The sequence below is a fragment of the Seriola dumerili genome, unplaced genomic scaffold, assembly GCF_002260705.1.
Source record: "Seriola dumerili isolate Sdu_G_001 unplaced genomic scaffold, Sdu_1.0 BDQW01000068.1, whole genome shotgun sequence".
Lineage (NCBI taxonomy): Eukaryota > Metazoa > Chordata > Actinopteri > Carangiformes > Carangidae > Seriola > Seriola dumerili.
This window is the reverse complement of record NW_019174323.1, coordinates 9,718,922-9,731,750: the sequence shown is the minus strand read 5'-3', so window position 1 is coordinate 9,731,750 and position 12,829 is coordinate 9,718,922. Positions and strand designations below refer to the sequence as shown.

At 41.8% G+C, this 12,829-nt stretch overlaps 1 protein-coding gene across 1 annotated transcript; it reads right to left on the bottom strand.

Annotated features, from left to right (window-relative positions):
- Nucleotides 1-5,015: 5,015 nt before the first annotated feature.
- On the bottom strand, nucleotides 5,016-6,582 carry adrb1 (adrenoceptor beta 1). Its single transcript, XM_022742260.1, has one exon. It carries the CDS (start codon nucleotides 6,429-6,431, stop codon nucleotides 5,238-5,240), a length of 1,194 nt encoding a protein of 397 aa, XP_022597981.1. The 5' UTR covers nucleotides 6,432-6,582; the 3' UTR covers nucleotides 5,016-5,237.
- Nucleotides 6,583-12,829: the final 6,247 nt, after the last annotated feature.

Genomic DNA, 12,829 nt, shown 5'->3' with positions numbered 1-12,829 from the left:
GTTCCAGCTCCATTTATGCCAAATTCTTAGATTTAAAAGAAGTGTTTTCCTTGGACTTGCCAAGGTCTGCGACCAGTCTCTTTCATTACTCAGCTATCATAACCTGGCAATCTGATCTGAAGTTGTTTTTTTTACTGTATTTGTGTACATGTTTGATACAGAAAATGTACCATAATCATGTTTTTTTCTGTTCCTACTGCAGATGTTTCTAAATGAATTTATGTAAATTCAGTTCCTTAGTTGATATTTCTGTAAGTACAACGTCGGTTTATATTTTGGAACGCTGAACGTGACTGACCACATTCACTCTAGAGCAAAGCAAGCCCAGGCACAGCAGATGGACATCCTCTACGCGCCAAGTTCACACGGGAATCCAAACAGATGGACACATGAAGCGTAGCACCTGCTTTTTGGCACCACACCTCAACACTCGCAGTGTGATTTAGAATGGAAAAAAAAAAATCACAGAGGGATTTATATCTTACATGGTTACAAGGCATTTATTAGCCACTGGAGGTTGAGTTTTATCAATGAGACAGAAGTCTCTGCAAGCTGTAACTCAACTCTTCAGCTCTGCTCACCAAAGGTGTTTCTGTTTGTTAATTTACAGTTTTGTTTCCCCATTAGCCAAATTTCTCTCTAAATGTCCACTGAATCCATCACATTGTTTTGAATAGATGGGCTGAAGGTGCTCAGGGAATACATTTTTTTAAGGGTTTTCTAAGGGTTGCAAAATGCACGCTTCTCTGCTCTCACAGCATAATTTTAGCACATCCGCTGGGGTCTGATAAGGTTGTAATCATTAGCAATCAGCAATAATTACCTCCAGGTGCTGACATTTCTTGCCTTCAGAGATTACTGTTTTGTTTTTCTTCCTCACAGATTGTAACCGCCTCCCCTCCAACCACCTCCTGAAGAAAATGACAGTATTTGCATAGCATTTTACAGTATCGTGTTTCCTCAACATGTTTCTTTTGGATCTCTGCACCTCCGTTGTCAAACTCCTATTGTTTTGCTCCCTCTAAGTCCGAAGCCCACCAAAGGAGCTCAGCAAGTGTCATGCATTGTGTGATTCCCCTTCAACTGCCTTTGATTTACAGTGTTGTTTTCTTTGTTTTTGAATCAGCATTTGGACGACTTGTTATTCAGTGGCTCACCCGCCGAAAAACATGTTGCAGAGCAAAGGTGTCGTAGCATCAGCTTCACAGTAGCATTTGGGAAGAAGAGAAGATTATTAATGAAGTGCAACATCCCGTGTTTTGAATGTTTTTAATTCTCTCTGTTGATGATGATGTTTGTCTTGGTCTTTAATCATGTGCAGATGGCAGTAGGAGGTGGTTGGCAGAGACAGTATTCATGATCTGGACGGGAGGAGACGCAGTCCATTTAATAACTGAATGAAATCTCACACCTGTTGCCTGAGAGGATCTGAGAGAACTCAGTGTAGATGATGGAAAAATGATTTAATTCTGCTGTGAAACCATTTTTGAATTACTGTAGTGGTACATTAACATCTGGGAATATTGAAATTTTATGGGGGGGGGGGGGCAATAAATAAATACATTATATTGAACAGGATCAAATACAACACAGTTAAAGGAATAGTTTGTCATTTTAGGAAAAATGCTTCCATTCCTTACCAATAGTTAGATGAGAGGATTTATACCACTCTAATACATGTATGATAAATGTGAAGCAACCCAAGCAGTTGGTTAGCTTAGTTTAGCATAGAGGCTACAAGGAAACGGGGAAACAGCTTGTGCGCTCATCAAGGTAACAACATCCACCTACTATTTCTTGGCTGAACAATGTTTCTCATGGAGTCTCCACTGGTTGGCTTGCAACTGCTACTTGCCAAGAAATAATCGGATACATGACGCCCACAAAACTACAACTTGATGGTTTTACACTTTTGTTACCTTTAGACAGAGCCAGGTTAACTGACATCCCCTTGTTTCAAGTCTTTGTGCTAAGCTCAGCTAACCAGCTGATGGCTCTAGATACTGTGCAGATGTGAAAGTGACAGATGTGAAGTCTTTTCGTCTATCAGCAGAAAAGAAAAGCAAATAACTGAATTTCAAAAAATCTTAAGAGACTCCTTTAGCAGTTGGGATTAAAAAGATTTCATGGGGGATATGGTTGCACCTTCCAAGTTAGCATCAAATACAATACAGTTCAAGTATAAGTAAATGAAATAAATAAGGTATAGTGATATCATTCAATGTTTAACATGTACTGTATATTGGCCTATAACAGTCAAAGGAATATTTCCTGAACTGGATTGTTAAATACCCCTGTGAAATTTTAGCAGTAATGCAACAGGCCTGAATCAGTGACTGGTCGTATTTCTGAGTGTAAACTGTATGTTACTGCAGAGGTCATGTTGATATCAATGTATTTACTTTGACTTGGAGCAGTTAAAATGTCTCCTGATACACAAGCAATTTGAAACAATTATTCTTAAAGCTGCTGATTAGCTTCTCCATCTGTGAGCCCACTGCTAATCTGCCCAAACACAAACTTCCTGCCAAACAAACAATGCTTTATAATGAAGTGGGTCTTTGCCAGGAGGCCATCAGTGGTACTGGCTGCACTGCTGTTATTATTTTTATTCCACCCCTCCACACCCCACCACCCCCTAAAAGCTGGGTCTCATTCACACACATTAATTCAGCCAATCAGATCTAAACAATGTTCATTAGCCAAAACAGCTGAGCTCAGTTCCATTCAGTTTTTCCGGTCTAATTGAAATGTACGGCTCGGCCCTTCTGGGAGAGCATCATTAGCAGGACACATCATGCTAATGCATTTTAAAGACATCCAGCTCAAGGGCTAATTAATATTCCCCAGAAAGAACTGCAAATCTCTCCTGTAAGAGCCACTTCATAACACCAGCTTTCATAATATTTACTAAAACATTTTCTATAGGATTTCAAACCGAGGCTCGTGAAAATGCAGCGATCAAACTCCAGAGGTTCAGAAACAATGGGATTAATTGGATTGTAGATCATTTCAATAGGTTTGACATAGCAAAGGCAAACATTGCTAATTATAAACAAGATGACACATATATCATGTGTTTTAAGTGTGAAGACTTTTGAGAAATGTTCCAGTGAAACCTGCAGTACCATTTAACTTAAAGGGACACTCCACCAATTTTACACATGTTCAGTTTTCTCATCCCCGCTAAGCTTGTGAAAACAGCCGTGCAATATTTCCTGCGCAGCTTTTAAAGCCTGAGGAAATCACCTCAAGTCCAAGTCGATACAACCCTGATGACATCACAGTGACATCACTTGGGTTGTCTCAGCTTGGACTTGAGTCTTCCAGTCTACAACAGAAAGCCTGCCTTACGCTTCATGTGGGCTTTGAAACACATGGGCATCAAGGAGGTAATGAAAGATGCTATCCAGTTGCATTGTGGGAAGTGTAGGATCCAGTGTTTTTGGAACTTGACCCACACCTGGGACTAAAAGATCAAGATATCTGCTGTTTCGATTTTGTCTTTATAAACATCTCTCCCGTGCAAGTTCCCCCTGTAAAGCTGGAGTGTCCCTTTAGTTTTAAAACATTGGCATACAGTGTGAAAACCACTATGACATGCAACTTGTGTTTTTGTGCAATAACTTTAAAAAAAACCTGTCAAGACACATTTTATCTGGGGTAAAATGCATTTAAGATAGTGAGATACAACAAATACATTCATCAAGTAGTGCAATTTAATATGAATGAGAAGCACTTACAATGCTTTTTTTTTTTTTAATTAAGAGAATTACTATTTTGTAAGAAAATTGTATCAACCCAACCACAATGCAGTTCACTTCCTCATGTGTGCTCTATAATGCATGTGCACATTGCTTAAAATAACCCAGATGTTTACCTTGAAAACAAATGCATGGCAAACATGTAAACACTTAATACAAAACGTTGTTAACCCACTGTGCATGAATGTGTAGAAATCCATTGTCTAAAAAAAAAAGAAAAAAAAAAGAAAAAGAAATCACATTACATGGCTCATCTCTCCACAGAAAGCCAATCAAATTCCAGTTGCTCTCAGCAAGTCCAGCACATAGGAGAGTTTAACATCCCATCATGTCTGCACAAATCCTGTCCAACCGTTTACTTCTACATGTCCTGCTGTTTTTACCACGAGATTTGATTTTCTTCCTTGTAAATTATTTGTAAAAATGAAATAATTAAAAAGAATAAAATTCCAAATAAAGCTCAAACAGTAATTAACAATGACACTTCCTTTTATTTCACAGGAGTCGACACACCACCTCACAACAGCATGTAAAAGCTTAAATGAGAAAGACAAAGGATGAGGCTCAAATTCCTCACTTCAGTACTAAACACCACATAGGCCTACTACGATATATATATACAAAGGTTCGTGGGATTCAGCCCCACGGTTACTTGCGTAGTTGAAAAAGACAGCGCGGAATAAATACACGTCTATTTTACATCAATGTTTAATATAAACAAATACCTGTCGTACAAATTGCACTTGCCGATGGCTGTGAGGTAAAAACACATTGTGAGCACTACATGACTACAGTACAGTCACTCCGACAAATGCCTCGCTCCTGTCCAATGCTTTTAAATAACAACCACTTTTTATTACACTGCGCCTCGTTTCAAGATTAAACTGTGACCCATCACGAACCTGGGTTAACTTACAAGACATCCACCTCCCCTTAATACATTAACTTCCTGAATATATAACCGAACAGCTGACCCAATAGAATAAGAAATAACCAAAAAAAACAAAACAACAACAACAACAAAAAAAAAAACATCAGGAACAAACCACTGGAGCGTCTGAGCGCTCTTTGGCAGAAGTGTCAATTCACTGACACCTGTTTTATGGCAAAGTGCATACAACCGTTATGGTTCATTCAGATTTAGCGAACTGGATTTTAAGGTCGGTATTAAGCCTATCTGTATCTTTAACTGATTTGGTGCATCTTGGAAACATCATTGGCCCCGATGCCTCTTTTTTTTTTATTTTTATTTTTTTTATGAAAAAGGAAAATATGGCTTCCAGATACGTCTAATGATTTGATGTTTGCTTTCTCTGATGCAAAAACAAAAAAATCGACCCACTTAGGCTTTAAGGTAAGGTACAGCTCTTCCCCCAAAAGACGCACAAGCTAAAAGGAGTCAACGCCCGCTGCTGTACGCATCTTTCCTCCAGGCTGTTGTAATCCACCTCAACAAAAGTTGAATGTTTTCCCTCATAGCTGTGATTCAGAGTGAGACAGCTTTGCGGTCCCCACCAGGCTGCTGTCACTGTTGTCCAAGCCGGCGCAATCCGACCATATCCCCAGAGTGCCGGGCTCCAGAGAGGACACGAACCCGCCGGAGCACCGTGTCAGGTCGCAGGAGCTGATGTGCAGCCTGCGGTCGGCTTGCCTCGGGCAGCACAGCAGCCTCTTGAAAGCCTTCCTAAAGTCCGGGCTCCGACAGTAAATGATGGGGTTAAACGCCGAGTTCACGTACCCCAGCCAGTTTAGGAACACGAAAAGGTCCTTGTCCACCACCTCGGCGCAAAAGACCCGCACGACGTTGACTATAAAGAAGGGCAGCCAGCACAGGGTGAACGTCCCCATGATGATGCCGAGTGTTTTGAGTGCTTTCTGCTCCCTGAGCGCCAGGATTTTAGACGGCCTCTTCTTGCACTTGGAGGTCAGTCCGGTTAAGGTGTTGTGAAACCTGCCCTCGCACTTGTCGATTTTCCTCAGCTGTTTTTTCGCCTCTCTATACACGCGGGCGTAAACAAATATCATGACCAGTAGAGGAATGTAAAAAGATATGATGGATGAGGAGATGGCATATGCCCTGTTGGTGACAAAGTCGCAACACTCGGGGTCCTCGTAGCAGGCTGTGTCCACGCTGTCCCGGGACCAGTGCATCAGGATGGGCAGGAAGGAGACGAGCGCAGAGATGGCCCAGACTATGCACACCACAGCTTTGGCCCGAGCTTTGGTCAGCAAGCTTTGGTAGCGGAAAGGCGAGGTGATGGCCACGTACCTGTCAATGGCGATAACGCACAGGGTCTCGATGCTGGCGGTGACGCAGAGGACATCCACGGAGATCCAAAACTCGCAGAAAAAGGAGCCGTACAGCCACGAGCCGCGCACCTCGAGCGCGGCGCCAAACGGCACCACCAGCAACCCCATGATGAGGTCCGCGCTCGCCAGTGACACGATGAACACATTGGTGAGCGTCTGCAGCCTCTGCGTCCTGGCTATAGCCACGATGACCAGGATATTCCCGAACACAATGCACAGGACGATCAAACCCATCACCAGGCTCATCCCCGCCATCCACTGCTCGGACGCGGCCGCGGAGGACCCCGGTGCGTCCGACGCCTCGCTCCCCGTGCCATTCTGGAAGTTCACCGGCGAGGACGCGCCACCGTCCCCCATGACGGGCTGCTGCGCTGTGTGCGGGACCAGGTCGAGTTCATCAACGCAGTGCAAGCAAGCCTTTCCAGTGTGTCGCTGTCTCACGAGCCCACAGCTCTACCCCCGTCGCGCGCCACCTCCATCTGGGGCTCTTCTCTCGCCCTCAAGCCTGCGCGAGCTGCTGCACCGGCCGGGATCGTCAAATCAGGCTGTGACATCACTGCTCCTCAGGACCAATCAGACAGCTCAGCAGATAAATTGTCCTGGGAGTGAAGTTGAGGACACAAACAACACCTGTACCTCAAAGAGGAGATATATCCAATCTCAGTTTCATATGATTTACGAGTAAATGCGCATGAATGAAATAAAACACACAGCACTTCCATTGAGGTGGAAGTGGAAATTTCTGGCTGCAAAACTGATGCAAAACTGTGTGTGATTGTTATCTATGAAAAATCTGCGAGTCTTTGGGAACATGAGAAGCCAAATATGGACCTCCAGAATCCACCATGACATTGTGAACTAGAGGGATTTCCCTGTTTTCATCACTTGCCATCACAAACAATATTTGTTTTTCCACTTGTCCATTTTTATATTTTTATCAGTAAGAATACATTCCACGGCCACTGGGGTCAGGCCCAACCACAGATCTGCCTTTTGCTTCACAGCAGCTGTATTACAGGAGACTTCTTAAATCATGTGAACTGCAAAACAGGGTTTGACTCACAGCCAAACAGACACAAATCACTCAGGTCAGCTCATCATGTAAAACACGGAACTGTGATGATTTGTTATCTACGGGACGAGACGGGATTTGCAGTGTCTGTGCTTTGCACTGGCCAACATCAGGATGTCAACAAACTGAGGAGCGTAGACACTGAGGCTGAGGGACTGGCAGACGGACAGATCTTGTACACAGCCCAGTTCAAACAAAAACAAGATTACACAAGAGAGGAAGAGACAAAAGACAAATAAATAACAGTGGGGACAAATCTGGTTACATTAAAGTAGTATGCAATAATTGACAAGATGACAAAGAATTGAGTTCACCAATATTATATTTGGTTTCATTCATTTAAACACTTCAGAGTAAGACTTTGAAAGATGAAGACAATGACAGACATCTTCACGAGCGGTTAAGTGAAGGCATTTGCACCGGGCCTCGTGACACACACACAGGCTTACACACATGGACGGATGATGACGCGGCTCGCCTTGTTTTTCTGTGTGCTCTTCTGCATGCATGCTCGTGAACCTGACGACCCAGCGCCAGAAGCTGTGACACGGCCTGACCCCCGAAGCCACAAAGCTCATCTGATGGTGTCGACCCCGCTGCCGCACTGGTCTATACCTCAGGCAACTCCCAGCCAGCTGCATGTTGGGGAGGGAGGGGCTGGAGGAGATATGAGCGGGCTGAAATAGCCCAATGCCTCTTCACTAAATGTCTAGGGGTATCTGAGAAATGCAGATGTTCAAACACGTGGCCCAGGAGGTCAGTTTAACGCATGCCATTAATAGAGTTTACTTTATGCACATAGGAAATGCCTCCTGTTAAAACACTTTCATCCTGCTTCACTTCACCAGTGCCTTGGTCAATGACACCTGAGTGCTTATAGTTTTCCCACGTATGCGTGACTTTAAACACAACCCCACTTTACTATGCTTTAGGTTACCATTCCCCCTTAGAAAAAAAAAAGTTGAAATCAACCCTTGTGAACCAAACAGATAATAATAATAATAATAATAATAATAATAATAATAATAATAATAATAATAATAAACAACTTGGCATTACAAAATGTATTCTTATTAATGGCTTACCACTGATCCACAAAGCATCAGTAGATGATTTATTAATTATTAATGAAGCCATTCGTTACACCTCATAAACACATATAGACTGTGGCATCAAGTTGGTTCAACTCAATAACAAACGCAAACAAACAAAAAAAAACACCATTTTCCGTTTTCTTCTCCACACAGACATGACAACCTCTGCATTTCATTTCAGGAAGAAGGTGTTTTTTTTTGTTTGTTTGTTTGTTTGTTTTGCAACCAAACATTCAAATAGCTGGAAGTTCAAGGCATTTAGAAGATAAAGTGAAAAGACTGGGCACTGTGATTTACGCAGAAAACATTATTCAACGCACGGGATGTTTGGATGCTGGGTCCTTTCTTAGCACGCTACTTGTCAGACGGACATCAGGCCACAAGGAGGTGGTGGTAAAACATAGGAATTAGACTGATTAGTCAACAAGAGACACCTGTCATAACAACCAATGGCAGCCGGAAGAGCACTTAAAAATTCACACTAGCAGGACGAGGAAACAAACACCCAATGCAGAGTTTCCCTGTGAACAGGTCAAGGAAAAACTCTCATCTAAAACGATTAGGTGTGAGAGTCTGCAGGAAATCAATCTAGAAAGCTTTCTCTGCTGTGGGAGGATTTGCACTCACAGTATTTCCAAAAATCCTGGCCATTGTTACATCTAGTGCTACCTAGACACGTCGATTGCGAGTTCTGGTATTAATGTGCCCGTGCAGGTTTTTGAGTCACCTGCCTTCTCTGCTTACCGAGTGTGGAATAATCATCCAGAGTAACATGGACAGATGTGTTGTTGCTGCTGCTGCTGCTGCTGCTGAATATTTAAAGTGTCTGTCTAAGTGCTGTGAGCATCTCAAATGAAATTCCTATTCACCTTCATTCTGCTGCAGAAATCTCAGAGAAAGATGTCTTAAAAATAAATTTAGACATGATTTGGGTGAAGTGACCCTTTAGGATGTCGACCAAATTTCATTTTTAAAAAAGAAACAATGCCCTCAAACTCTTCAGTAACTTTTGAACTTTGCTGGTGTCTCTTTAGAGGCTACATTTATAGCGTTTACACCTTTTTGTGGTAATTCAACTTTCCATATTTTTTGGTGCAGTTGATCCCTCACTTCCACAAGAATAAGCTGACCAAAGTGCTCTTGACCACTGAGCAGCAGCTACCTCCCACATATCCATCACGCAGGTTTTCTATGCTGGAATAAAGGGAAGTAGAGCAGGTTCAACTTGACTTAGCAGCTTGACCTTAAAGTGCCAACACCGACACGGGTCAAAGGTCAAAGTTGATTCTGAAGCGGTGTCTTGGGCTTGAGCCTCTCAGCGGAGGAGGTGATGACGGTGAGCAGCAAAAGGAGACAAACTGGTATGATGTGTTCAGGTGACGCATAACTAATTTTCAGTTAGCATTCCTCCTTGCGCTGTCACACAGACTAAAAATATGGAAACAATTTTTTTTTATTTTTTTTATCTCTTAACAGTGATATGATCTTAATGGAGCCCACTCAGCCAGAGTGACGAGACAATAAATGTTTTTGCAACTAAAAGCGTGCAAAAAAAAAAAAAACCTGTGATTTTCTCCCTCACTAAACCTTCTTATGGTTTTCATCTTTCAGCCAAACAACCCCGCCAACATCATTTCATAACTTCAGTCACAATTAAACCAGTCATCTTGAATGAGCAATTAATTTAGAGAGGTCGCTAACAATTAACCAGTGTCAGCTTCATGCATCATATGAGTGTCATAAGAGGCGCAGGGTTTACAAGCCCTCGAGAAAGCTTTTAAAAGCCTTTTTTTGTGCTGCTGAAAGGAGCTGTGTGCTCGTGGAGACTCTTATCTAATCACTCAGATTCAAAAATCCTCTTGGCTTACTTGAGGGATTTGCCTACTTTTAAATTAATATTTGGTTGAACATGTTATATCACCATATAGGCCGTCACATGGCAGCCAAAGGAAGTTGTGCCACTGCCCAGCTCCCAATGACACCACCTGACTTGTGATTGTGAAAAAACTTTCAGTATTTTATGACTGTAAATGTGTTGGTATACTTCCTGTGTTGATGTATGTGCGTGCGTGTGTGTGCGTGTGTATGCGTAGCCCCGAGCAGCCAGAATCACATGGGGGTTAATGATACTGTCAGGGCGACGGCGGGGGGGGGTGGCGGGGGGGAGTGGGGGGGGTGAATGGATAAGGCAGAAGGCAGCGGTACAAAAGTGGAGGGAGAGAGGTGGTGGAGGAGAAGGGAGAGCGAGTCATATCTCCTCTTCTGCTCTGTCCTTCCTCTTCATTATGATTTAAAGTAAGTATCTCATTCTTTGCCACATTCATCCTCTCATACATAATGATAAACATTTTTCATGTGTTTAATAATGTTTCACAATTTATCCACATGATAACTTAACCTGGACTCCTCACAGTCTAAGGGCTTTAATGATGAGTTTGAAATATGTTGTGCTATAATTTATGCCCGCACTGATATGGGATGTAAATCTTTATAGTGACTTCCTTGATTGTCAATGGCTGATCCTGTTCTACATGATAGTGTAGCCTCTGTGTTTCTCCGGGTCATTCTGCTGTGTCTAATGGCATTTCCATAACCTCATCTGTTATTCTTTATAGTTATATTTGGACACTAAAAATATATTTGTGTTATCTTTTTTTGACTTCCATATTTGTGGTATGTATATGCAAAAAAAAAAAAAGCTCATTTTCACATTCTCCTTCTTGAAGGTACGTCTGGTGATATTCTATACTTTTGTTGTAAATGTCAGTAAATCCAAATGAGCCCCACCTTTGCACTAGGTGACATGCACTTTGTTTACAACATGGGGATTGTAGTTTATCTTTAAGGCAATCACATATATACCGTCCTGTTAGCTCCAACAAATGCACGGTTTAACTCCTGTTTAAGAAACATTCACTTCAAACCAACTGCTTTGGAAAATAATTACATATAACAGCTTTTTTATATAAATAAAACTATATATTTGTTACATGTTTTTAAAGATGCGTGTCTTCCGTAGACAGGACTGGATTTGGGGCCGAGTGTCACAGACAGGGTATAGTGAAGTCAGGCAGCATTGAGAGATGGACTATAACACAATGCTGGTTTTGGTCTTTTCAAGGGAAAAATATAAGGCAGCACCAGCTTTATCTTTTAGGTGTATTGTACCATAGAATAAGTATATTGTCCTTTATCATCAAAGGTGCGTTGACAGATCCGTGATGCCACCTCCTAGTGTGTGACTATTTGTGTGTTTTTGTGTTTTACTGTGAAATTTTACGTGCTGCTTGGGCAAAATCTTGAACTATTGTTTGCAATTGAGACATTTACACTATTTCTTGGCCCGAGAGTGAGACAAATGGGAGGGATTTACTGCATGTTGTGAACAGGAAGTCTGTCATCTGAGGTCAGCTCACACATAACCTGGCTCTGTAACAGATTTATGAGGGAGCAAGCTCATTAGTGAAGCTTTTGATAATATCTCACATAGCGGAGCTGTAGTCTTTCAATTTATTAATGCATTAATTGTAGTTCTGCGAAGTGACCTGAATCACAAAGGCTGGAAATATGTAAAGAGGAATATGAGATTGATGAGAAGAATCTTAAAGAAAAGCTCTTTGTGTGAAACCCCCCCTTCTTCTCACTGCAGACATACAAACCAGAATATATAAAATGTTTTATTAGTTTTTTTTCTTGCTTTGCTGAATCTTAAAGTGCAGCATTTAAAAGAAGATGTATTAACTAGGTACCCTTGAAGACAAAAGCATGCCAATATGTGCCTGAAAAGGCGTTACAGTAAGAAGAAAACAAGGGAGAGCTAGAAAACACAATCAGGAACTTAATGCCCACCGGCCGCCACTCAAGCTCATTACTGCTCATTAAAAAAGATGCCAGAGGGAGCACTGAGCAGAGAAAACACACCGGCAAGACATTTGCTGTTCATTGGAAAAAAAAAAAAAAAGAAAAAAAAATGTGGGAATAAAACACAAATATGTTGTTATTGCTTCTGATACAGTCAAAGTGTCATCGGTCCACACCGATTCATACAGTAACACCACGTTTCCAAGGCACTTGGGCCAAGCGATCCAAACCAAATAAAAACAGTCTGACAAGCACAATTACGTTATAAGACATGATGACAGCGATGATAATCAAAACACTCTCCGGCCCATTTCTGACGACAGCTCATAACTTTGAAAACCAATAAGGGAAAATGACAATAACAACTTCCATATTATCATATTATATTACACAACAAAATAAACTACGTATTACAGTGTCTCATCATTAGAGAATCTCTCTCATATTATGTTCCCTTTGCAGAGGAGTGATGATGCTTGATAGAGAGATTTTAATAAGACTTTCTTAATACAATATCCCTCCATGCGCATAGCAAGCAGTAGTCATTCGCCGTTATCAGTTCAAGAGGTCGGTTATCAAAAGGCACTGGCACTTTATTCATCACTTACACAACAGCTACATTTTACGATCTATCTGAATCAAAAGGGCTCCTTGTGTCCTGAATAAACATAATGAATGTTGAGTGAATGAATGTTCAGCCATACAGAGAGCGCATACACAGAACAAAG

Bases quoted from the DNA above. Each gene is read 5' to 3' on its own strand.
- adrb1 (XM_022742260.1), bottom strand. From the start codon at position 6,431: ATGGGGGACGGTGGCGCGTCCTCGCCGGTGAACTTCCAGAATGGCACG.